At 43.1% G+C, this 26,811-nt stretch overlaps 1 protein-coding gene across 11 annotated transcripts in view; it reads left to right on the top strand.

Annotated features, from left to right (window-relative positions):
- Nucleotides 1-26,811, top strand: part of DOCK7 (dedicator of cytokinesis 7) — a 164,663-nt gene that overhangs the window by 37,066 nt on the left and 100,786 nt on the right. For all 11 annotated transcript variants that reach the window (XM_075936139.1, XM_075936135.1, XM_075936137.1 and 8 more), the window contains exons 3-13: nt 6,333-6,508; nt 6,753-6,821; nt 11,201-11,330; nt 11,440-11,652; nt 12,086-12,171; nt 15,992-16,058; nt 20,230-20,379; nt 20,879-20,959; nt 23,576-23,741; nt 24,474-24,616; nt 26,660-26,753. In XM_075936139.1, the coding sequence (XP_075792254.1) occupies nt 6,333-6,508; nt 6,753-6,821; nt 11,201-11,330; nt 11,440-11,652; nt 12,086-12,171; nt 15,992-16,058; nt 20,230-20,379; nt 20,879-20,959; nt 23,576-23,741; nt 24,474-24,616; nt 26,660-26,753 (1,375 nt within the window). The remainder of the gene's footprint in view (nt 1-6,332; nt 6,509-6,752; nt 6,822-11,200; nt 11,331-11,439; nt 11,653-12,085; nt 12,172-15,991; nt 16,059-20,229; nt 20,380-20,878; nt 20,960-23,575; nt 23,742-24,473; nt 24,617-26,659; nt 26,754-26,811) is intronic.

Genomic DNA, 26,811 nt, shown 5'->3' with positions numbered 1-26,811 from the left:
ATGCAGAAGGAATCCAGTGCCCTTGGAAAGGGGACAGGAAGGATGGTGGGGGGGAGAGGAGAGGACTCACCTTCCCCTACCTCCCCTTATCATTTCAAAGGAAGAAGCACAGTGGGATAGTGAGCCCCCCCGCCCTTATTGTCTAATTGAGTAGAAATTCCATTGACCACTCGATTAGCTGATTAATTGAAATTTAACATCCCTAGATTCAGCGGGTTCTGGCTCCAGTTTGGGTGGGCCTGGAGGTTAAGTGGTTGGGCGATGGCCCCTTAGGCCTACCTGTTGCAATGCCCCTGCTGTGTAGACCATCCCTTAGAAGCAGGTTTGTATGTGACATGGTATATTGGCATTGGAATGTAGGCCCAGGTTTTTTGGGACTCAGGTGACAGGAGCCTGAGTTTGAGAATCCAGGACTTGAGTAACTACATGGATTTATTCGCAACTGTAGGTTAATTCTTTTAACTGGAGGCTCTAGCAGTATTCAACAAACCCAAGTCCAGCTAACTGGATCCCAGACTCCCTAGCGTCCTCCAAAAATATGTCCGTGCTATCCCTTTGTTCATTGTGCAGTGCAGGAAAACTGTCCATCTGCATGTTACAGGAAGTTTGAACAGTCTCCTAGCACATCCTGCCATGCCATCATTTAGGTCTGTGTGCTCCCAGCAACCACAGCCAGCAACATGTAGGAGTCAACATTTGTGCTTTCATTCCTACATCAGGAAATGGGCAGAGCTTCCCCGATGCGCTGGTGTACAGTCTGGTGGTGTTTCCTGATTCCCTGCAGGCCTTGGCAAAGCTGATGACTGAGCAGGTGGAGGAGGAGGAGGAGGACAAAGACATGGCAGACTCGAATTGGCTGATGCTTCATGACACTTGGTGTATCTGCTCATGCCCCCTAAGTAGAAGTGCTTGTGGAGCAGGGCCATGAGCACAGACTGGGGGACATCTTGCAGTCCTGGGATGATCAGCAGTAGGTCCAGAGCTTTTGCATGAAAAAAATGACCTTTCTGGAGCAACGTGAGCAGCATACATTGACCCTCCAGCATAAATGCGTGTGTACGAGGGCAGCTGTGCTGCTCCAAAACCAAGATGCTGTAACTGTTTGGAAGCAGACTGCTGCAGGTCTATTGCCCGTCAGTTTGGTGTTGGAAGGTCATTGGTGTTGGTGTTGTGGGTAAAGTGGTGGCAAAGGTTTCTGAGACAAGTTGGGTGTGTGGTTTACCCCAAGGTCTTAAAAGATATTCCTGGAGTAATTGCTGACTTTGGGAGAATATGGTTTGCACTCATGTATCTGTGGTTTTCCCTCCTCCAAGAGCCCCAGTCCATGAGCTGCAAAACGTGCCACTCTGTGGTTGTACAGGCCTTGTGGACTGCTTTATGAACATCAACGTGGGCTGCACTGGGAAAATGCATGCCGCCGGGACTTTTCGCAGATCAGGAGTTTACATTTACAGCAGGCTGGGACACTGTTGCTGCCAAATGCATTGTAATAAACAGAGCTACTGCCCCTACTGGTATTATGGGGGTCCCCGCATGTCTCTTGTGCCTTGGATTATGAAGCTGTAGCCTGATATCAGAGGTGCTGGCAAAAGAAGGTTTCATTACATTCTTATGTGGTGTGGAGTGGGGGTTGAATGTGCATTGGCAGATTGAAATCCCGTTGGAGATGTCTACAGACCTGATCCAGCATCATCCATGCTGTGCATGTGACTGTGTTCTCAATCTCTCTGGATGTAGGGGTGACCCATTTCCCCTTGCATGGCCCTATGACAGCAAGGGGCTGCTGCGCCAGTACATGGATGCTTTGTGTTCCCGCATTAGGGACTGCCATGGGCCAGTGGCAGAGGGGGACTAGTACCGTGAATGAGTAGTGGGTAGTGGAGCAGGGTTTCAGTGCTCCTGGAGTTGATTGCCATGCAATGTACTTATGAATGACTCGACCATTTATCAAATGGGGGAATAGGAGGGTTGATGCACGGTACAGATAGTTGTTACAGCTAGTTGTACTGAGAGAGTTAGGGATGTGAATGGTTAACTGGTTAGCATCACCTTTACCAGGTGATGCATACCGGTTACAATTAACCAGCGGGGGCTGGCGCAGCTCTTTGTCCACTGTGGGTAAGTGGCTGCTCCAGCTCTGTGGGGCTCACCATGAGCAGGGGGTGCTCAAGACTGGCTGGAGCAATCCCCATCTGCAGTGGGCCCAACCCATAATGTTTAACCACTTTACCAGTTAATTTTACATCCCTGGTTTGAATGCCAATTCCCAGTTGTCCCTGATCACGTGTTTACCTTTATTATTTGAAATACCCTTGTAAGAGGTGATGCAGTGATTGTGATAAACTTTCTTTTTTTTTTTTATAAGCAGTTAGTAGAAAATACAAGATGAATCCCCTGCCATGTAGGCCACACCAATAAATTTCCACACCAAAACACCAGTAACAACAAAACCAAAAAAAGAAAGTCCACAAACATGCAATCAGTGGGACCCTGTGCAAGACAGACACCCCTATCTGTTGCATGTCTCCCCACCCCCTTCTCCTTTCCCTTCCTTCCATGGTTGCTGTCCTCTTGGCACCAGAGGAGGGGGTCAGTATGGAAGACTTATGAGACCTAGTTGCCCTGCCTAGCTATTTATAGGGTTGGATTGCATGGGCCATCCAGCCATGGAGTTCTCCAAGGTCTTCCAGTTCTGCGTCCCAGGGTAGCATGGAGGAGACTCAGGTTGTGGTGCAGATACAAGAGTAAGTGTTTTTGTGGCCATTAGTGATAGCAGCTGCTCATAACGATTCTTTCTGCTGAGCTTTGGCATCCTCCCTTAGTTGACATTCCCATTCCAGGAACTGTACAGCCAGTGCCTGCACCTGTGCTGAAACCCTGTCCTCAAGCTGCACAGCCAGCCTGAGCCTTTCCTCTCCCTCGCCTCACCCGGGCCTTGGCTCTGGCCGTCAGTCCCTCTGTCTTTGGAGCTGGGATTGCACATTGACCCTCTCTAGAACTTCACCCACAAGCTCATCAGGGAAATGCTTCTTCCAGAAATGGTCTGTGAGCATATGTTGGCTCAGGCTTCTGCTGCTGTGTGAGTGAGCTGTGGATGTGCTGCAGGCTAAAGAGCCTGGAATAAGCAGGCCGCCAATGCAGGTGTTGGGGAGAGGGCCCTTAAAGGGACCATTTGCTCTGGGGACCAGTGCTTCAAAAGGGTTCAAGGCTCCTGGCCACTACTGCAAGAGCAGTGGTGACCGGAGCCCAGGTCCTTTAAATCGCCGCTGGAGCTTTGTGTGGCATGCTCCAGGCAGCTTTGAGGACTGGGGAGAGGGGGAGGGGGCGCTGGCCTGACGTACTCTGGGTAGCACTGAGAGCTGGCTTCCGCAGCCCCACCTCTTCCATCTGAGGCCATTCCCCCTCTGGGAGTATTGCACCCTCCCCCACCTTACCACTGAATGCTTGTGTGGGAGCCCAGGCGAGATTCAAATTCTGCCCAGGTGATTAGCAGAGCAGCCCCCCAGAGCCAGAAGCATGTGTTTCTACTGGTGGTGCACATTGCATATGTCTTGGTGCACGTGATGAAATTTATTCCGCACATGGATGGAAAAGCTTAGAGGGAACATTGCACCTTACTCAGGGACCTGGAAGATCTGTTGACCCTTCTGGGAATAGGACAACATACACACACAGGGTTATTGTCTCAAAGAGCTCAGTTCAGAAAAAATCCTTGTGGAATTTCAAGGACATAAAATGTTACTGTTGAAAACTGAACTTTGGTATATTGGAAGAGGGCTGCTTCAAACTGCAGGAGCTCCCTGGTCATAGCTGGATTCATCACTGTGAAAGAAGTGCACAATAATGGTAAGTTCAAAATCATAGCTCCTTTCTTATTTTCTTAAAAATTGCAGAATACATTTATAAATGGAACAGATTTTCCACAGTCCTGCCTCCTCCAGTTCACTGTTTTCAGATTTCTCGTTACTCCTACACTATTGAGTGGTTACAGAGTAGTGTCCTTACAGGCATGGCAATGTAAGGCTGTTATTTTTAACAAACAGGAAAGATCTCTGCCTTTCCAGTAAAAAAATCACTTTTGGGGGTGTTTTTTACTGTCATCATTTTAATTCCACCTGATGGAAGAGGGTGGTGAGTAAGCTTGCAGGGGTGTGTGTGTGCCAAGACACTGGCATACAATCCATCATTGGCAAATACATGCCGCTAGCAGAGCTGTAATAGCTTTTCTGTTGGTTCATAGCGTGGAAATCCCTCCTGCTTAATAAACTGTAAAAAGTAGCTAGAAATGTACTGGCTTCTGGAGTAGCTTCTGTCTCTTGTGTTTCTGTTGTGAGTTCCACAGTGGGCTGTTCCTTGGGGTGTGTCAAAGATGGCTCTGAGCATAGCCCCGGGATATGTGCTACTGCTTCTGTGGCAAAGCTCCCTCTTGGTCTGGTGCCAGCAGCAGAATTACTTCACTAGCTTCATTCGGCACCTGTTGCTGGCTCCCTTCAGTTCCCATTGCTGGGTTCTGGGGCCTGCTGGTTGCCATCCTTGCTACCTAGGTCATTGTACACCGTTATTGACTCTGTCCTCAGCACGCGACCTTGTACCTGGTCAAACTCCTCATATAATGGGCATGATGCCAGTGAGTTTCCCAGTGTGCAGATCTGGTTCTCGGTTTCCCTTATTTTATTCCCTGCCCTGGTCACCAGTCCAGTAAATTCCCAATACTGCCAAGTTCTTTGCTATTGCACGGTATTTGTATTTCTGTCCACTGTTTTGCTGGACTCATGTTAGCCATGAGAGATTGTGGTTTGTCTGTCTGTACCAGGAAGCAAGGTGCTTTGCAGAGGACTACTTCTGGTCAGTCTCCATTGCAAACTCAGAAGTTTTTTCCAAAGGTTTTGCCACTCAGTGGTTAGAAAAAATGGAATGGTTAAAAAATGCTGACTCATTGAGGTGCTGCACTCCAGTTAGGGGGCTTGCATCCATTTCCCTCAAGTCGCTTGGTGAGTCTTGGGGGAGAGAGGACAGAGGAGGTTGGCCCATGGCATTGTGTGGATAATTTTGGTGGATTCCCAGGACCTGAATCTGGTGGAGAAGGTGTACACTGCAAAACAATAACACTTGAGCCGTGGTTCCCAGTTTGACTTCAGCTCAATTCCTTCATCCTTATGGAGTCTTAGGACCCTGTGTCTGAGCCTGAGTCCATAATTGAGGAGGGGTTTGTGCTCAGGCCAGTGTCTGAACCTGGGCATACACTGTTGTGTAGACATACTCTGTAGGTATTAACAGTGGGTCCTGAATGTGTCCCTCTTTTGTGAGTCTTTCACATAAAAAGCCAGGAGAGGTTTGCATGTGCATTACAATAACTAGTTGGTTTATGCTGGTGGAAGCCATTGAGCTATTATGAGGATGTGTGGTATGAGGATCTATATATAATAGGATATAGTGTAGAATAGACCAACGGCGGCAGCTAGCTTTCATTTTGAAGACTTTTCCATTTGAACATCTGTGCGAGACCATTCTTTCTAATAGAGTATGTTCCCTGTCCAGGTTATAACCACTTTTAGGCCAAGCATGTTTTTGGGCCTGCAGTATCTGGTGGTCATGCAGAGGTATGGAACACTATTCATTTTGGAGAGCACATGCTGTCAAGAGATAGCCACATGTTGGAATCTGCCTTTGCTGTGGTTGGGGCAAATCGTGAAGACCTTACACAAGTAGAATTCCAATGGGGAACTGGGAAAAAGATTACAGGATTAGTGCATAGCATACAAATCTAGTTTACTGTTGAGTATAAACCCACAGAACTCTTTGTGGGGGAAGAATAGATTGTAGTAGCATTCCTGAGAGAAGACATGTACTTGGAAATAGTGTTAGTTTTGATGGTGTGTTTCCCTCACTGTTTAGGCTGATTTACCAACTTTACTTGCATTCCCATGTTTACCATAAAAGAGTTCTGTGTCTTTGAGTGACCTGGGGATTAGTCCAGATTTATGGATGATCAAAAGAGAAAGTAACAAACCACCAGAAATAAAGTGTGAGATTTACTTTTGAGTTAAACTAATGAATTTCCAGCTCTTACTAAAAATGTGGTAGAAGCAATGTTAGTAATACCATAACAATTAGCACAATATGCAGACCAGGAGAGGTAGCTGGAAAAAACATAGCATGTGAAAATTAGGTTCATACTGTGTGTTGGTTAAGATTAATTGTAACTTCACAATAGGCCAACCTTCTGTTTTAATTGGAATGCCAATCTGATTTTCAAAATCTAGTAGTAGAAAGTAGGGACTTGTTTTTTATTTTACTTATTAAAAACTTTTCCGTGGCTTGGCTCCTCTTAGGTTCCACTTACTGAAGCTGTGGATCCAGTGGATTTGGAAGATTACCTTAGTACACATCCACTTGCAATGGATTCTGGGCCTTTGAGGGACTTGCTTGAATTTCCTCCAGATGATATTGAAGTTGTGTACAGTCCCCGAGAATGTAGAACTCTTGTGTCCGCTGTTCCTGAAGAGAGGTAAGGTGCAGAAAACTGAAGGCCCAACCTGCAAATATGTGTATCTTTTCACATGGAAGTGGACCCCCTTGAGTTCAAAGGAGCTGCTTGTGTTATCAGTGTTTGCAAAGTGGGGGCCAATTTTTTTTATAACAACTTCTTCCATGTGCATGAGAAAGGTCGTACTTTAATATATTATGAATTGAACAGTCAATTAAAAAATCAGGTTTTTGTGTTTTGAAGAGACTGTCTTGTTCTTTTACAGTGAAATGGACCCTCATGTGAGGGATTGTGTAAGAAGTTACACAGAAGATTGGGCAATCGTGAACAGAAAGTAAGTTACAGTGTGGTATTTATCATTTTGATTCAAAATTCTGGTCTTTCAAACTAGAGTCTGCTCTGAGCAAACTGAAGAATAATTGCAGGTCTGTATTAGTGGTTCCCAACCCTTTTTATACCGGGGACTGGCAGACCCATTCACAAACTTTTGCCACACCAGCAATATTTTATTTGCATATTCAGACCCCAGACCTCCCTAGTACCAGCTTCCCATCCCAGAGACCCCAGTGCCCTCCAGGATCAGCCCCCCCACCTCTTAGAGCCTCCAACCCCTTACAGCTCCCTAGTACTAGCCACGCTCCCAGAGCCTCCCAGTATTAGCTCTGCCCCCAGAACACCCAGTGCCAGCCCCCTGCCTCATAGAGCCCCCCCACCCCAGGAACCCCCTCACCTAGCCTTTCCCCTCTCACCTAGCCCTGCACTACCACCCAGCCACCAGTTGAGCACTGTTGCCCTTGTCATGGCTGCTCTAAGTCTGTTGTGTCAGGCTCCACACAGCCCTCCCACCGTGCAGTGAACCGTTCTTCAACGGCCGGGAGGAGACCCTACCCCTGCTCATCGGGAGTTGGCTGAAAGGTGGGGCAGGACACACCTCTCCCAACAGCTGTGGTGGGAGCAGTGTGCCCTGGTCCCCAGAGCTGCTGTGGCCCGGGCCACGGACCAGCAGTTGGGAACCGCTGATCTCTATTGTCAGAAGTGACTAGGATTTTGGGTACCTCTCCATATTTGGCTTCCTGAACCAAATGAAGTGGATGCTCCGCATATTCTGAAAACCAGGCCTTCTAGGGTATGTGATATTCCATGCCCAGAAGTCCCTTTAGTCACTTTTGAAAATTTAGGACATTGTCAGTGATGACTTCCTTCACGTACTGAACGCTAGAATTAGGGAATATAAACAGGGAAAATCTTTCTCAGCATCAGTTTTTTACACACACAAAAAAAAAAAGAGTTTGGGAAGTTTAGTGTATAAATCCCTGGTTAGGATGATTTAGTTGGGCTTGGGCTTGCTTTTAGCAGGTTTTGGACTCGATGAGGTCTCTTCCTCCTGAGGTCTCTTCCAAACCTATGATTCTATGATTCTACACATTTGGTGGATGAACATCTCTATAGTAAAGGTTTCTAAATCGTATGTTTTCAAAGAGGCTTTGCAGTTGTACTTTACCTTAAAACACTCAGTAATATTTAAACTAAACTGACATTTACATAATGCTTTCACTTAATTGTTTAAAGCCTGTGCATAGGTTGATGAATTTATGCAAATCAATGGGAACATTTCTGGGTAGCATTTCTTTTCAAACTCAGCGTCTTGAATGATTAAAGATCTGGTGACTATAAAAGAATCGGTGCCAAGGAGCGAGTGATCCATGGGATGCTACATCACCTAAAAATGACGCTACTCAAACTGCTGCTGTGTCCTTGTGGCAGCTGCTACAGTTCACTGGATTTAATATTGTCCCAAACACTGCGCTAGGGAATGCTGAAGACTTGCTTTTCAGAGACAGCATGACCTCATAAAAACAGGTCTGTAATTCTTTAAAAACAGACAGGGGGACTTTATTAACTTGTGGTGTTTGTGAGCAAATAGTCTAGTCTTGTGGTGTCTAACCAGTTCTGAAGCAGTAGCCAGTATAGTGACTACTGCTGTAGTGAACTAGCCACACTCAACTGGCCAATAGCCACATTGTTCAAGCCAACTAGCTGCACTCAATCAGCCAAATAGCCACATGTAGCTAAAGGCTAGCATGTCAGACACCACAGGTCTAGCCTCTGCTGGGACAGGATAACCCACATAGCCAGTGGACATGCATCACTAAATTTAACAAAGGTTTTCGCTGTTTCCAAATGCACATATCTAAATGGTGCCCTCCCCAGTGTGGGTGCACCAGAGGGGTGGAGAGTGCAAAGAATACTCGAATGTATCCAGCCACTCATTCAGGAAGTAAGCAAGTCTGACTCACAGTGCTGGCTGTGCAGAATAGACATAGCCACAATGGTTTGTAGCACAAAATTAGATGTGTCTGACTGGGGTGAGGATGAGGCCTAGCTTTCGCTCCCACCTTGTGAACCAAGTCCTGAGGAAAGTGCTCCCTTTGCAGACTAGGATGCCAAGTGTCCAAGAGACATCATGTCTTTCAAAAGCATATCTCCTACCTCTGCCATGGAAATCTGCCATCTCCTCCCTCTCCTCTGCACAACTCAATCTTGCTAGAGGCGTCACCGAGCCCTTTGAGACCAGCAGTAGCACAGACAAAATTAGCTTCCTAAATTGTGATCCAGCTGATGCATACTAGCCACCAACCACTGGAGGTAAACCTCTTCCCTGCAAAGAATATGGCTTAGCTAGAGCAAAGTGAAGGTGGGGGCTTAGAAGGTGGCCCCCTACCCACATTAAGGGCCTGATTCTACAAGCAGAGGAGCAGCTTGAGGAAGTGCTGAGTGTACCCATTTCCCCTTAACTACAGCTGAGGGTGCTCTGCGCCTCTAGAAACTCATAGGAGTCTTGCAGGTTGAACTCTCCAAGCTGTTTTTTTATAGTGCAGATGAAACTGTGGTGGAAGGCATTGTGTGTCCTGCCTGAGCAAGGATTCCAGGGTTGTGGATGAAGCAGGAGAAGGGTGTGACTGCTTCGTTGGGAGGGACTGAGTTTAAATGTCAAAGCATGGTCATTGGCTCCATGGGTTGGCAGGGCTGTGACTGCTGCTTGCTGTGCTTGAAGAGAGGCAGTAGCAGACTTGCTTGTAAGCTGTCCCTTTGGGTCAGTGGTTAGAGTGGCATTGACTTTTGGTTGGTGCTAAATCCAGCCTTTCTGATGTAGATAAAACAAAAGGGAAAAAAGCTATGTAGCACTTTAAAGACTAACAAGATGGTTTAATAGGTGATGAGCTTTCATGGGCCAGACCCACTTCCTCAGATCATATTCTGGAAGAGAATTGGCATGACCATATATACCAAAGGAATACAATGAAAAAAGTGGAGATGAGATGAGATGTAGATGAGAGAGATGTTATGTTATACAAAGGGGTTTCTGACACATCTGCCCTCTGAATTGCAGAATGTAATTGGGGAGAAATTCCCTATCCCAATATCTTTGTTTGTAATTTTCTGTGCCGAGAGCATTTAGTGGGCCCTCGATTCCCTTGAATAAGTGCTCTAATTGTGTTGACAAGTAAATGCATTTTCTCTAACTGTCTGAAAAAACATAGGTTTTCCCAATCCTGACCTTTGCAATAATTTGCTACTTTTCACTGGAGGCAGCTGTCCTAGTTAGCATTTCTGAACGAAGCAAAGATTAAAACAAATTTTACTTTTATCAGCTAAGCAGTGATTAAAATATAATAATTGTGAGTCTTTGCATTGCGCATTCAGATAATCCAAGTAAAACACTGTGTAGCTGACAGATAAATCGTAATAGTACCAGGGCCTGTATAATTCAACTCTCAGGCATAGCAACACTAGAAAAATGCTTTCTTTGTTTTTATTCTTCTTCATCATTTTTCATTCCTACTGCACCTCTGGTAATGCCGCATCCATGCTTTGTTGTGAACAATTCATTCTAGATGAGACTTCAGTGCTATTTGGTGAACTGTGAGAGAGTGGGTATTCTGGAAAGACAGCTAAATGTATCGTCCTGTCTCTGTCATCCTCTCAGCATGAGTTCTTAACCCCAATGTAAAGTGTGAGTGTTTATGAACAATCACTGCTCTCAACTGCTGTTCTGGGCATAAGTGTGTGTCAGTGTATGGATATCTGACTAGTAGTTGTTAGTCAAAGTGAGCTGATCTTCTAAGCAACATTTGAGAGAATGTTTATCAGCAAATATTCTTGAATGACCTGAAGGACACAATCCTGTGATTTTCTGAATGTCTTGTGAGCTACAAATTTCATTGGAATTTGAAGTCACTCAGTATATTACTCTGCTCTTCATAGGTTCAGACCTGAATTTGGCCCTTCATTTTCAAGACATCCACGTTTTCCCTACTCTGGTCCTCAAAGGCTGTTCATCCCCTTATTTTGTAGCCAGTTTAACCCACTCCACATTGAAGACCAGCTTCACAATCACCATTATTTTCCACCTGGATTATTTGGGCCTAGATAGTATTTCCTTTCAAAGCTAGTGAATGTTGTTTTGTATGTTAATGGAGTCGTATTACTGTGGAATGACATGAATCATTCCCAGTCCAGTCCAATTCAGAGCAAGAAGGGGCTGAGGATGGGAAATAAACCAGGGTTTACTGCTAAGGAATGACAAGAAATATTTCTGGGAGTGATTTATCATTTAAAATGTGCTGTGATAATACTGTATGCTCAGTTATACTTATTAGGGGATGGGGTTGAGAAGGATAAAAATTACTTGAAATATTCTGTTTTGAATAGATATCACAAACTGGGAACCGGATTTAATCCCAACACATTAGACAAACAGAAAGAGAGGCAAAAAGGGCTCCCCAAACAGATCTTCGAGTCGGATGAGGCTCCAGATGGCAACAGTTACCAAGATGAACAAGTAATGTGCCTGAAAACCTGCCACGTAAAAATGACTTGATAGCCATGTTTTTAAAGTATGACTCTTTCCCTACTGCATTGTTAATTATATTTAATTTGTTAAATCTCAGGATGACCTTAAAAGGCGTTCAATGTCAATAGATGATACTCCCCGGGGCAGCTGGGCATGCAGTATTTTTGATCTGAAGAACTCACTCCCTGATGCTCTTCTTCCAAATCTACTTGACCGAACCCCAAATGAGGAAATTGACCATCAAAATGATGACCAAAGGAAATCAAACAGACACAAAGAGCTTTTTGCATTGCATCCAGCACCAGATGAGGTATTTTGAGTGAATATGGAGTAAACTAGTATAGAAAGAAAACATAAGGAATAAGCGGAATGAGAGAAGTCAAATTACTATAGATTTAAAGTACTCAGGAAATAAGATCTCAGTTTAATTTCCATAAACCTGCATTCCAATTTGCCTGAAGAAGCGTATGTTTTCAGCACATGCACTAGCTTGAAGATATTACTTTCCAAAGACCTTTTCTGTTTATAGATCTCCAGTCCCCTATTATGTAGATACCCTAATTTAAATCTCTTAGCTCTTACTTATAGTCACAATGAATGCGACATGCTGTTGAGTCTTGAAGATTAAATTGTTACTTGTGTCTTAGAAGAAAAAAATCTAAACCTAGATTACCTTTTTAATGATACGTTTGGAGTGTAGCAATGACCCGTGTGTAAATGACTGCTTCTGTGACAATTTCCAGGAGGAACCTATTGAACGGCTTTGTGTCCCAGAAGTACCCAAAGAACATTTTGGTCAGAGACTTCTTGTGAAGTGTTTGTCTCTTAAGTAAGTATTATTTTAATATAAGGTCAGATTCAGTGTTACGCCATTATTTATCTGGAGTAACTCTGCTGATTACCCTTACTTGGACACAGTTAAGGGTATTCTTAGGCCTAAAAAGACATGTGTCGTATTGTCATTAGTTGTGCAATATTATGGAACACACATCAGCCAATTTTATGTGTCAAACCTTTGTGGTAAGTATGTGAAAACAGAAAACACTCATGGTTCCTTGGCTCACTGTACATCTATTGTAGACCGATCTGGGGACGTGCCATATTACCTATAGTGAGCCCACACACACTTGATTTGTTTACATTGGGCATCTCAGTAAGTCAGACATTTTGATTTTTTGCCCTGTAGAAAAGATTGTTGTTTTGTTCTTTTAAAAAATAATGATAATGAAAACATTGCTGCAGATTTTTTAAGATCAGGCTTAACACTTTGAGACAACTGACAGGGCATGTGAAAGTGTAGGCTCAATAACCTTGACTGTGTCCCTTTAAGAGCGAAGTCTTTATACACTTAGCAAGCTTTAACTGGAGGAATAGAAACCTGTTAAACAAGTTTAATGAAGTGAAGCTCCTGAATATAGGGTTACCTGCAGCTGGATCATTGCCTATAACTCTTCTCTAATAACACAAGGTAAAATTTTACTGTTATTCCCTTGGAGAAATAAAGTACAAAACTGATTTTTCACGCTGCTGTGTTCATCTTCTGTGTCCTCAGTTAGGTCATTGCTCCTCATAACTGAGACAAATGTGGGACTTACCTTCTGTAGGTAAAACACTTCAGGACCTGATACCGCTTTGGTGCTGAGCTGATATTTCAGCCGTTTATTATACTGTGTGATGTCATGAGCTAGAATAATATAATATGCAACAGCAACGGAGCAACCACTCAAAAAAAAAAAAAAAAAAGATAATTAACGGAAATAAGTTTAATTTTAAAAATTAATGAGTTCTGCAATGTGAGTTTATCCTTGTAAATCTGTAGCAAATCTATCAAAAATGTGTTTGCCCCTAATACAGAGATTATTTCTACTTTATGCTACTGTTTATTGTTTTTATCTCACCCAAAGATGAGCTAGCTGCATCATAGTACAGAGAGAGAGACACACCAGCCTTGCTCCAATGAGCTTATGGGCTAAAGCTACCTATGATTTCATGAATAGGGCCAAACAAACCGCAGAGAGGGGATGGATGAGAAAGTAAAAGGGTAAGAGCAATTAAAAAAAAACAAAGCAAAACTGTATCTTGGGACCTTTGTCAGGCTGAGCCAAATCTTATTGCAAATGGAGAGAAAACTACCCAGTGTTCCCTGTAAGCTGTGCACTTGTGCGGCCGCTCTGGAGAAATTCTAATGTTGCCCAGCTGATTGGCAGCATGCCCACAGCCAGGTTTTGCTTCTGTTGATGGCGCACATTTGCACACACTTTGGTGCACATACAAATTTATTCTGCACATGGATGGAGCAAATCCACACATGGGTGGAAAAGATTAGAGGGAACATTGCCTGTGACCTGCTCCCAGACATTCTACTCCTCATTGCTAGGAACAGTGCAGAACTGTCAAGTTCAGACATTCATGTTATGCATGAGTCTCAAGGATAAATGATGCTGCACATGGAGTGTTAGGGGATTTTTCCTGCTAGGGGTTGTGGGGCTATCATGAGCTGTTGAGCACGCTCCATCCTTTTTGCCTCATTCTGTTTGCATAGCTCTCGGTACTGTAGTATGTGAGTGCCTCATAATCTTTTATTGTAATTAACTTCACACTCCTTTTTACAGAGGAGAAACTGAGGCACAGAGCAACTAAATGACTTGCCTTAGGTGACATGGAAAATTTGTGGTTCCTTTCTCTTAGAGCTGATGCTGCTCAGATCTCCCAAGAGACATTCAGCACTTTGTAGGACTAGCCCTTAAGAGCACCCTGCTGTTCTCTGATACAGGAATCCAGATTGCTGCTTATTTACTAAAATGTGCATTTGCTCTTGGGGCCATTAGTTGACTTCAAAAGCATATGCCTTAGACTTCAAACCTCTGGTATTGTCATATGCTTTGCTACCAATAAGTAAGCATGCAAACCAAAAGGCAAGCATGGCAAGCAAGACATTGAGCCAAATTGGAGCCAACAAGTAAGCCAGCCCTACTTCTGTCTAAAAGGTAAAGGTTATTAGACTGTCCACTCAACTCTTTATGGTAACTCTACTCTGCTGTATGTATTTAGTCCTTTGAGAATATTCAGCCCGGTTTCAAGGATGCTGCCCTTCTGATGAAGAGTGAGCTTTGTCCCTTTGGTCTTTATTTTTGCTATATATAGAAATATGCACTTAATATTAAAAGAAAAAGAAAAAGATTTCTGTTTACTTAATTGTCAGCAGTAATGGGAAACCAAAACCAAAATCTTACCCTCTTTCTGGAAAGTCAGAGACATTTCCTGATAACTAGAGCTGGAAAGTGATAGTGTCCCTTTCAGTATGGCTTGATATTGTAAATGAGCCATTTTGATTCTTTCTAGGTTCACAGTGAATTCTCATAGAAGCTAATGTTCCTCCATTTCCATTGGTCCAGCTATTCAAGTTAATCATTTGCTTTTCTTCCTGAGCTTCCAATAGCACCAAAAGAAGATAAGCAAATACATGTTTTCAATTCAGGATTCTGTTTCTGTAATACTGTAAATCAGTGAGACCCAGGATCAGCCCCTGGAATTCACCCGATAAATTTCTCCAAGGAAAGAGGAAATAGTCTGGTTTTCATTGCCAGATTACAGCTGTTTCAGATGCCACTTTTGTATCTCTTCCTGAAATGCAAACTGGAGGAGAGAGAACAGCCTGACAAAAGGACGCTATTGAGTTTCCTATATCCAGTAGTCAGACTGGGCTAACACTGGCTGCTAACTAGTATTAACTTTTTTATGGTAGTCCAGGAGGGTCCGCAGAATTTGTTTCCATTTGAAAGATTTCTTAATAAGGTCCTTTTAGGGTATGTTGACACAGTGAAGAAAACCTGTGGCTGCTCCATGCCAGTCAACTCAGATTGCGGGGCTGTTCATTGCTGTGTAGACTTCCGGGCTGTGGCTGTGTAGACTTCCTGTGGGGTGGGAAGCCCAGCCCAAGCTCAGAAGTCTGCAATGAAACAGTCCCACAGTTCAAGCTTTAAAAGCCTAATTTGGCTGGTATGGGCCAGCCATGGGTTTTTCTTTGCGGTGTCAACATGCTTTTAGTGACCCAAAGAACTGCTAGAATGAGTCTCCAAATATCCTGATACAAAACTCTGACAAATGTGAATTGTCCTTAGTCAGCCACGGTGTTGAGGCTGAACTCTTAATTATGACTATAAATAGCAACATACGTCACTGTGTTAACTATTTAATTCCTCATCATTTTAGCTATTCTGATTGATGCTGTAAATGAATCCTGATCAGCTTTTTTCATGTTGGATCTCCATGGATTCCACTATTTTGCACTTGTTAACAGTGTCTATTCAGTGCTATGTACAATTAAAAAAAAAACAAATCTTTTACAGTTAAATATGAACTCCATCTCTTTCCTGTCATAAATTCAGAACAAAGGAAGCATTTATTCACCCTTTATGTTTCTTTATTGATTTTATGGGAACGACTTGCATTTTGGTGTTGCAAAGGAAATAGTGAATCAAATTCACCCCAAGTAGCTCCATTGACTATAATGTAGTTATACTAGGGATGAATTTGTCTTGTATTGGTATGGCTATTCATGAGATGAAATCCTGCCTCACAGAAGTCAATGGGAGGTTGGTTTTTGTTTCGGAGTACTCAAGTTTACTTATTTCTCTCTTCCCTTAAAGATTTGAAATTGAAATTGAACCCATTTTTGCAAGTTTGGCTTTGTATGATGTTAAAGAAAAGAAAAAGGTATGTAGTTATTTTTTTATTTACACGGGAATGTTTGTGCATGGGGCATTAAGGATATGTCCCCAAATAAGTTATAGTTGAAGATCTGATCCTTCAAATACTTCCTAAAATGAAGCCAATGGTACTATTGATTGAAGAAAGTGTAACTTCCAGTAGTAATCTGTGTAGTAGGAAGAGGGCCTGAAACATAAGCCCTTGTCTCAGAGGCCTAGGATAAAGTATTGGTCAAAACTTTGCTAAATATAAAGCAAAATCAGGCTGTGAGCTAGAGGCAGGCCCTGATCACAGAATCTGGCAAGAACAGGGCTGATATTGCAAAAAGACACATTTCTAAAGGCTCTAGGTATAGAGCCCTCATGCATACGCATTCCAGCAGGGTGATACCGAAACAGTTCAGTACCATCACTTTCCCTAAAAATAACATGAACATGCTGACTCATCCTAAAGATAAGGTCAGGATGACAGTGTGATGGATAGAGATGTACAAGGCAATGGAGGTGTCATTGGCTATGTCAGAGGGTGTCAACTACCTACATCAGAGGGGCGTGAGGGGAATGGGAGGGAGGGGATGCCCTGCTAGGGGATGGAAAGTCCTGCCATTGACTGAGGCCTTGTCTACACTAAAAGGAAGATCACCACTGCCGCGATCAATCTTCTGGAGTTCAATTTAGTGAGTCTGGTTAGACTCACTAAATTGAACTCAGAGGGCCCCCTTGTCCGTGTCTGGTACTCCAGTATTTGTGAGGGGTAAAGGAAGCCGACAGGAACATTTTTTCCTGCTGGCCTCCTGCAGTGAGGATGCTGCCAAGCTTGGCTAAAGGTAAGCCAACTCCAGCTATGTAGAACACATAGCTGGAGATCTGTACCTTAAGCCAAGCTGTTGTGTCTAGTGTAGACCTGGCCTGAGCTAGTCCATACATGTGTTAATGTACCTGTCACCATTGAGTCAGGACAGTAGGATGGTGCTTCATTGACCCTAAACCTGACCAACCACCTTCACTACACTCTGAGTCTGTGGATTTAATTGGGCAGTTTGATTGGAGCCTGCTGTATGGGCTGTCTGGCCAGTCAGCACATGTAGAAAGAACATATACATGCAGCCAAACATCTGACCACAAAGTATAGGCTTCGGTGGCAGGTTGAACCTCTCTGGTTCAGGTCTCTATGGATAGGTCTACACTGCACAGCTATTTCAAAATAAAGTATTCTGGAATAGTTATTCCGGAATAGCTTATTTTGAAATAGAATGTCTACACAGCAGGGACACCTCAAAATTAGCCTGAGGCAGGTTTTTCTAATGTAGATGTGCTGTCTCGATTTTGAACCCCAGGAAGCACTGGGGAGGAATAACTTAGAATGGCCCCGATGAAGGGCTGTTTCAAAATAGCAGCAGTGGAGTGTCTACACATGCCTTATTACGAAATAGCTATTTCGGAATAGATGTTATTCCTTGTGCAGTGAGGTTTACAGAAGTCGGAATAAGCCGCCTGTTATTTCAAAATATCGGAATTGCTGTGTAGATGCTCACATTGTTATTTTGAAATAACGCTAGTTATATTGAAATAATGGAGCAGCATAGACGTACCCTATGGTCTGGCAATGATGTTGCTGGACCAGAAAGCCCATGGACCAGAGAGCCTCAGTGGCTGCCATCTGGGAGTGTGGCAGCCCTGGGGGCTGGCTGCGGAGCCCAGCCAGCAGCCCTTGGAGGTTGGCAGTGGAGCAGAGCCCAGCAGCCGCCAGAGGCCAGGAGCCGGGAGCTCATCCCGGTTGCTCCTGGGATGGGAGCACAGCCTGGCTCGCAGCTGCAAGTGGCCAGGAGCGGGGCCTTTAACCATGGGAGAGCTCTGACCTCCCCTGATCTGGCAAACCCCCCTGTCTGGGGCCTGCCAAGTCCTGAGAGTGCCAGACCAGGGAGGTCCAACCTGTACACATGAATCTCTGTACTTCAGGTGTCCCTAATCTGGGAACACCTGTGGTACAGACCCTGGCAGGAGGAGGAGGAAGCGGCTCTTCACTTTACTGTTCCCCTCCCCCACCTATGGGAACGGCAGCACAGAGATGCACTTCGCCTAAAGTTTTTCCCCGCTGCTCCCATAGAGGTGGCAGGTGGTGCCTGGTAGCAGCAGGGGACACTGAGCCATGTGTACCCCCAGGAGCAGGGCAGGCAGGTAAGGTCCCTGTCCCCATCCTCCTCACACCCAGACCTCACAGCTCCCTCCCTGGTCCAGAAAATCTGACATAGCCCATTTCCCAGGGTTGCTGGATTAAAGAGGTTCAAGTGTACTTAAATAAGTAATTTTTGCAGGCTCAGGACCCAAGTTACGGTATTACAGAAATTCCAAGAAGGTGCATTCTCTTTGTCATTAATGACATATCATTTCAAATATACATGGTTTTCTACAAATATGTGAGCCACTTAAATCTGAATATCTGTAAAGAGATGCTGCCAGCTAATTTCAGGTTCAAAATGTCTGAATAGATTTAAAAAAACAACTATTTTTCTTCTTTGGAGTGATTCAAACATTGCCTGGCATGTTATGAATCTAAGCAACATTTTGCTAGTGCATGAGACTAGGAAACTGCCTAGAAACAAAACTGAGCCGTATGTTTTTGTAGTTCAAGTTGAGTGAAATGCAAAGTAAATGGAGTGTAAATAGTGAGAAATAAGCTAGATTTTGAACATTCTTTTGGTTTTCATAATCCAAGATATTGTTAGTAATTAAAGTAAAGATATTAAAAAAAATAAAGTATATGTCTTATTTTGACAATGTCCCTTTGATGCTTGAGTATCAGGAATAGTGATGAGGTAGTTTTTGTGAACCTTGCTGAGAAATGTTCAGTCACATTTCATAAGCCAATTTTCTTTTGTAGCATGTTCTTGAAGTGACTTTAGTGACCTCTACTGTTGATAATGACATGTCACTCGTTTTGGCATTGGAATCTTAATACAGTCACTAGTAGTTGGTGTCACTGGATTGTTTCAGTGTGTTATAGTTAATCGGCCCCATGCCATGCAATTTTTGTCTTTTAGCTTAGCCTGGGGCAACAAATCTTGTAGATACAGGCAGTCCCCGGGTTACGTACAAGATAGGGGCTGTAGGTTTGTACTTAAGTCGAATTTGTACTTAAGTCGGAACTGGCATCCGGATTCAGCCGCTGCTGAAACTGAATCTGGACGCCTGGGACAGAGCAGCTGAGGCGCTGCTGGGTAGGTCTCCGCAGCGCCGCACCTCAGCTCTGCAGAGACCAACTCAGCAGCACCCCAGGTGCTCTACCCCAGGTGTCCCCAAGTCAGCCGCTGCTGAAACTGATCAGCGGCTGATTCCAGGAAGCCCGGGGCAGAGCAACTCTGCCTCGGGCTTCCTGTAGTCAGCGCTGGTCAGTTTCAGCAGTGGCTGACTTGAGGACGCCTGGGGCAGAGCAGCTAGGGTGCTGCTGAGTTGGTCCAGTAGCGCCAAGGAGCGGCTCTGCGGGACCAACCGGCAGCGCCCCAGCTGCTCTGCCCCAGGAGTCCCGAAGAAAGCCTGGTCTGCTGGGGGGGGAGGGGGCACTAGCTGCCCCCCCCCCCCCCCAGCAGACCATGGAGATGCGGGCGGCGGGACCGAGACGCGCCGCGGTCCCGCTGCCCGGGTCCTCCACATCTTTGCTCCGCGTCTCCCTGGTCTGCTGCCCTCCCCTCCCCAGCAGACCAGGGAGACGCGGAGCAGCTTTTCTCGCCCCGGATGACGAGGGCAGCGGGACCTCGGCGCGTCTGGGCGGTCCCGCTGCCCGCATCCTCCGGGGTGAGAAAAGCCTGGTTCGTAAGTGCAGATCTGACATAAGTCGGATCCGCGTAACTCGGGGACTGCCTGTAATTTCTTTCTCAGACACTTGGAAACTGTTGTAATAGTTAATCAAGTGATATGAATCATGTTTGAGAAAGACACGGGAGGTTTTATAAATAGCTTACATTGTTCTTTTCTACTTTGCTTTCCTTTTCCCCCCTATTGTTTGCCTTTATAATATTGATTATTTTGAACTTCAGACAATACGGATTGGTAATCTGTGCTAAATAAATATCAACAGAGGGTATTGTTCACTCTTTCTTGGGAATGTTTTCAGATTGGCAGGGTTGTTTGTGAAGAGTTAAGAGTAACAAACATTTTGAGTGAGCTAACATCTCCCTTAGATTTCAGAGAACTTCTACTTTGATTTAAACTCGGAACAAATGAAAGGAATGCTGCGTCCCCATGTTCCCCCTACTGCTATTACCACTCTGGCAAGATCAGCCATCTTTTCTATTACTTATCCCTCTCAGGATGTCTTTCTAGTAATAAAGGTAAGAAGGGGTGTGTTCGTGTGTGTGTGTGAGTATTAGAAATGTCATTGTTCCTTACTTAGAAGGTGATACGCCCTGCCAATTGGCAGCCGTTGGTTATATCACCGGGTAGTTAGCCCTGTTTCATAAATTGATTCTGAATGTATGCACTGATAGATTAGACTTTTGGAAGTTAATATTGTGGCTTCTTCAGAATTGTCCTTGATAAGATCAAAGTGTTTTGTACTTAGCCAAATCTGAGATCAGAATATGACCTATCTTGTAAAATCAGGGTGTTGTGAGCACAGTCACTAATTTTTACAAGAGAAGAAGCAGAGATCAGGATCTAGCCAGAAGAGCTTGTGATTACTCATTATGGGTGTCCTTCTAACCAAATGGAAAAAGGAATAATATCCTTTCAGCTCTTCTGAATATGTGCTACCTACAGTGATCAATTAATTAGCCATTCTCTGATGACTACATGTTCCTATCCTCATGAACATTGGTTGTTTCTTTACAGCTGGAAAAAGTATTACAACAGGGGGATATTGGCGAATGTGCAGAACCTTATATGATTTTTAAAGAAGCTGATGCGGCAAAAGTAAGCGTTTTGGGAAGTTTATTGAAAATATTAGCATTGACACTTCTGGAGATATTTAAATGTAATCACACATTTAATTGAAATATAAATTTACCTTATTTTTTTTTTTACTGTAGTTTTGTCCAAGTCTTCTGTTCCTATTATTAAAACAATATCTTTAACTAGGAATCATGTCAAATTCTAAAAGTTCTTATAAAATAATGCTAGGATCACAGTTGCTGGGAATTTCCACTGCTTGGTGCTTTTACAACTCTGTTTTCCTGTGTTCTTTAAGTGTTTTCCTTTCTTCTAATGTTGTGTGGAAGATCAACCCACGCATTTGGGGGAAACTAACTATTGTGAAACAAACTGTAATCAGTGTGTTCCTGTTATGTATACAAAGTAGCCAGCTGAGCAAAGAGAGGCAATGTGTATTTTTGTCTCCAATCTTTTTAATTGTGTAATGAAGCATAGCAAAAGGTTTGGCCTCTTGGCTCACCCTTCCAGTTGAATTCCTACCTTGTATAAGCCTGGATGAGGTAAATTACTGCAGATCAGAGGCTAGAAAGGGACTGCATTGATTTTGCTGGCTTTCATGAAAAAGCAGGAATACTAGTAACATCTCAGAGACAACTTGCACTTTGGCATTTTTTTGATCATGTCCTTTGTAAGGTTATTTCAAGAACAGCAATAGAATGGGAAATCCCTATTTTATCCATAGAGCTGTAAAACTTTTACTCAAGCTCAGTCCGTTTTTGTATCATTTAAATTTAAAAACTTATTTCACTGCCATCTTCAAAAAGAACTCCCCTAATCTAATGGAATATAGAATGAGGTGGTGCATGCTACTTTCCCTTGCTTATCATTTAATTTACTTCTGATTTCCTGAATGAACGTTGCAGATGAATTGAAAAGCAAAAGGAAACGGTGAAGCCTGTCTGCACTATAAAATGAATGTTCTGCCTGTATGTGATCAACAAATCTGTCATTTTCTAAGAGTTATGGCTGCAAACCTCTGGTTGCTAACTAAATTCCACTTCAGTTCTGCCTGCCTAAAATTCCTTCATAGTTCCAGATGGCAAAGTTGATATTCACTTTCTCTTTCTGGACTCTTATGCAATGATGCGCCATAGGCATTCAGATACTGTGATGATGAGTGGCAATATAAACCTCAAGCTAGATAGCCCTGCATTTCTGTGATGAGTGAAGTGACCCTGCATGTATGTTGTATTTTGAAATCAGCAAGACGGAAATTTTGGGAAAGAAGTGTTAGGTAAGGCCTCGTTTCAGCAAATTATCTATGCACATGTCTAATTTGAAGCATGTGAGGATTTCCATAGACAGCAAAGGACTATTCATGTCCTTAAAGTCATGCCTTGATGAATTGGGGCCTGCATGTTAATAAAGACAGTGGGAGACAGGCAGACAGAATTCTATTTCTTTCTCTCCGAGGGTATGTCTACACTACCACCCTAGTTCGAACTAGGGTGGTTAATTTAGGCAACCGAAGTTGCAAATGAAGCCCGGGATTTAAATATCCCGGGCTTCATTTGCATCTTGCCTGGTGCCGCCATTTTTAAAGCCCCAGTAGTTCGGACTCCGTGCCCACGGCTACACGCGGCACGGAGTAGGTAGTTTGGATTAGGCTCTCTAATTAGGGTCTCTAATTAGGCTCTCTAATCCGAACTACCGGTACAGCTCGTAGAACTAGGTGTACCGGTAGTTCGGATTAGAGAGCCTAATCCGAACTACCTACTCCGTGCCGCGTGTAGCCGCGGGCACGGAGTCCGAACTACCGGGGCTTTAAAAATGGCGGTACCCGGCAAGATGCAAATGAAGCCTGGGATATTTAAATACCGGGCTTCATTTGCAACTTCGGTTGCCTACATTAACCACCCTAGTTCGAACTAGGGTGGTAGTGTAGACATACTCCCATAGACTCCATGAACATGGTCATGTCCCTTTAATCACTTTCTGCCTCAGTTTCCCCATGTGTAAAATGGGGATAAATATAGTGATTGCCTGTATAAAGCACTTCAGGATCTATTGATGAAAAGTACTAAATGGTATTATGTAGAATTTTATATTCTTCCCCTGTCACCATAGCATCACCTCATAAAATCAGTTGCAATAATGAAATCCCTAGTGCTTTTCCTGTAGTATAATTTAGCTGTTTCAGGAGGGCAAAGGGCTAAGTGATTTGAACTGGCTGTTTCAGGAAGCTTAGAAACGTTAAATCAGCTGCTCTCTTAGACCGTCAGCCTCTCCCACCTTTGGCACTGCTGTACAGAATAGGAGTGTCGTGAGGCTAAATTCCATATTATTGGTAAAGCACATGGGAATCCTCAGAACGTGCTATAGAAATGAAAAGTAGTAGTATTGTTTATTATTACACTACAGAGTGATCTGTCTCAGAGGGCTAGCCATGTTCATCTGCATCTGCAAAAATAGGGCTAATAAATCGGTTAGTTTCTAAGGTGCCACAGGACTCCTATTTGTTTTTAGCAGAGAGCCATGTACAAGTCATTATTATTACTTAACGTGGACAGAGCACACAAAAATAGTTTGGTAAAAGGAGGCCATCTCCCTCCATCCCCCCCCTTTTTTTAATCTTTGAAATTAATGTTTTGTTTGCAGAATAAAGAAAAACTGGAAAAGCTGAAAAGCCAAGCAGAACAGTTTTGCCAAAGATTAGGCAAATATCGAATGCCTTTTGCCTGGACAGCCATTCATTTAATGAACATAGTCAGCAGTGCTGGAAGTTTGGAGAGAGATTCCACAGAAGTAGAAATTGGTACAGGAGGTACAGTATATCCTACATTTTCATAAGGGACTATGGGCCTAAGTAAAACCCCATTGGTCAATAGGAGTCTACTACTGACTTCAGTGGGCTTTAGCTCAAGTCCTGTATCTACTGTTCTTTTATCAGTTTGTCATTGTGGTCTTCCCCCCCCCTCCGCCCCCCAGACACACATACACACTCCACTAGCCTTTGTAACAATCCTGGGAAAGGGTTGAAATAAAAAGGACAAGGCTGTGGTGACAAATAGGTTTATCTTTCAAGAATTTTACAAGCAAACCATCTGTTATATACTATTTATACCCAGGCTGCTAAGACTGAAGAGTGTTATAGGCTGATGAACATTTTCCAAAGGAGTGGATTAATCTTTGTGAACCTCACAGCTCATCTGAAACTGCTCTTCAGCAGCCCCAGAACTGCCAACTTCATCATTTTTCAGCACAAGAGAAATACATAAATCTCCACACGATAAAGACTTTTATAATAGCAATAAGGCACTGGGGTGAGGTTGCTATGAAAGAAGCAGAGGTATTCAGCTGTGCTTCATAGCTTCCTGATGCCTCAGGAGTGTGATTGTCTTAGCATAACCACCTCTTCTATCATGCTTATTGTATAATTTTTTTAATGCAGCAGTTATCTTCCTGTGTGGAAAATCTGCTTGAAACAAATGTAGGCTCTTTGTTTTTCTTTTCCTTTCCCCCTTTTTTCCTTTTCCTTTTATTTTATTTTTATTAGAACGCAAAGGATCTTGGTCAGAGAGACGGAACTCCAGTATTGTTGGAAGGCGTTCGTTAGAAAGGACAACCAGTGGAGATGAAGCTTGCAACCTTACTAGCTTTAGACCAGCTACTCTTACAGTGACAAACTTCTTTAAACAGGTACTGTATGAGCCACAGTAATTATGGTGCCTCCTATGACACAATATGATTTGGTTCACCTCCACCCGTGAGGTCAGTGTAGAGCTGAGAGGATCACTCATAATCCATTGACTGAATTTATCCTTGCTTTCCCATTCACAAATTATCTTTGTGTAGCATCTGATTTGATTTCTTATGCTGACAGTTGATTGTATAGACACAATCTGCAAACAGTGTGTTGTGATCTGTGGATTCTTTATGAGACCTTCATTGTGAATAATTGATTTGTCAAATTTTGCAGTGTCGTTTTGTTTTGAGTGGACACTTAGGGCACATGGCATTGCCATTGTTCCCTGACTGGGTCAGTGTAACTCATAAAAACAGGTTTCCTCAGAGACTATTAGTTCCTTCTTCTCCAGTGTTCCTTATAAACATTTTAAATTCACTGTTTTTGTGAAGATTTCTGTCAGTTGACGTTTGCTCGAACAATCCCAGAAGAAAAAACAGAGCAGTCAAGTGAGAATTCATTATTTTTTTGAGTGAATACGTGCCAAAGAATGTTTGATGTGTTAGGCCTACGTTTGGTCATGAATTGTAGCATAACCTTTACCATGGTGGTTGCTTCATCAGTTCACACAATAATAGCCTCAGTCTTTACTGTGCCCTCAAGTGCTGTTGAAATAATTCAGTTGAACTCAGTAGGAAATTTACCATTGATTTCAATACGAGCAGGATCGTACTCTGCAGTGGAAGATGAAAATGGCCAATGGTTCTTGAGTTATTTTCAGCACTTGGAGGTCAGATCCCATGGTAGAACAAATCCTTTAGTTTCTGATACTGTGATGCTAATGTCAGCTGTCTGTCAGCTGAGGCTCTGGATTTCCCTGAGGATCAGTAGTGAGGGAAATGTTTCAAAACATTTAGTATTAAAGGAGGAATGAGGATGGTAAGGGAGACGAGACTATTTTTTAAATTGAAGCTGTTTTGTTTTCAGTAAAGTAATGTATGAGGTAATTATTATTCATCCCTTTCTTAATTCCCACGTGGACTAGCAACTGAAGTAACTACTCTTGACCTAAAACTATATGCTTCCATTTCCCAGTTTTCTTTAATGCAGTGCCTTGTTGGGAAAAAATTGAGTTATATGAAATTCTACTATTTATCCTCTGATGGTGCCTAATGCCTATTTATGAAATAAAAAAAGACATTTTTGGGACCAATTCATTCTGTACTAGGAAGCTATTAATATGTGGAAAGAGAGACTTTATATATAGGAAAACATTATTTATGCTCTAGTTTTACTGAAATATGGGTGGTAGACTACTCTCATTGAAGTCAGAGGGCCTGATTCTGTACTTGCGTATTTTGGTGTAAATCAGAAAAAACTTCACTGAAGATAGTTCACTTTCAGTGTCAGTTAACCAGTGTAAATGAAAGGAGAATCTAGTCCTACCGGGTTTTTTTTATTTCATTAAATTTGGGTGTGTGAGAGGTTGGCTTCCATAGATGATACAGTTGAGTTAGTGAAACAGTGGTGGAGCTTGTTGAAAAAGAGGAGGAGGTAACTTCTGCAGAAAGGTTAAATGTAATCCCCTTTTTCGGCCAAAATTTAAGATGTTGATGATATTGAAATTGTGAATTTAAAAAATGTTCTGTCAGCTCTACTCAGTAGCATAGCTGCTCTCTTGCTGCATGTCTTCATGTCGTCTTAGTAGATTAGTAAATGATGAGAGATGGCTGAAATATGGAAAAGGTGTTTCCATTTCATAGGATTTGAATCCGAACCATATTTAATATGTTTGAATTTTTTTGGAAAACTTTTTTGTTAACATTTTCTAAATGTTGATTTCCCCCCGCCCCCAAAACCTTTCCCTTTTCTTTTTGTTTGTCACCAAGTTCTATAAAGTGATGGCCAGTATCAACAATTGTCTTCAACTGGATCATGAGAAAAAAGTTTGACAACCACTTGTTTAGAGTGAGCTGTGGGAAGGCAAAAGATTATTTTTTTCCCAATCAAATGCTTATGCAGCCTCTGTATTAAACCATTTTCTTCTTTAACCAAAGGAAGGGGATCGCTTGAGTGATGAAGATTTGTACAAGTTCCTTGCAGATATGAGAAGACCATCTTCAGTTTTACGGAGGCTGAGGCCCATTACAGGTATTTCAGTATCTTGATGGAAACTGCTGGAAGTAAAGCTTTGGATTGTATATTATAG

This window comes from Pelodiscus sinensis, chromosome 9 (assembly GCF_049634645.1).
Source record: "Pelodiscus sinensis isolate JC-2024 chromosome 9, ASM4963464v1, whole genome shotgun sequence".
Classification (NCBI taxonomy): Eukaryota; Metazoa; Chordata; order Testudines; family Trionychidae; genus Pelodiscus; species Pelodiscus sinensis.
The sequence above is the reverse complement of the archived record's forward strand: the minus strand, read 5'-3'. Positions and strand labels throughout refer to the sequence as shown.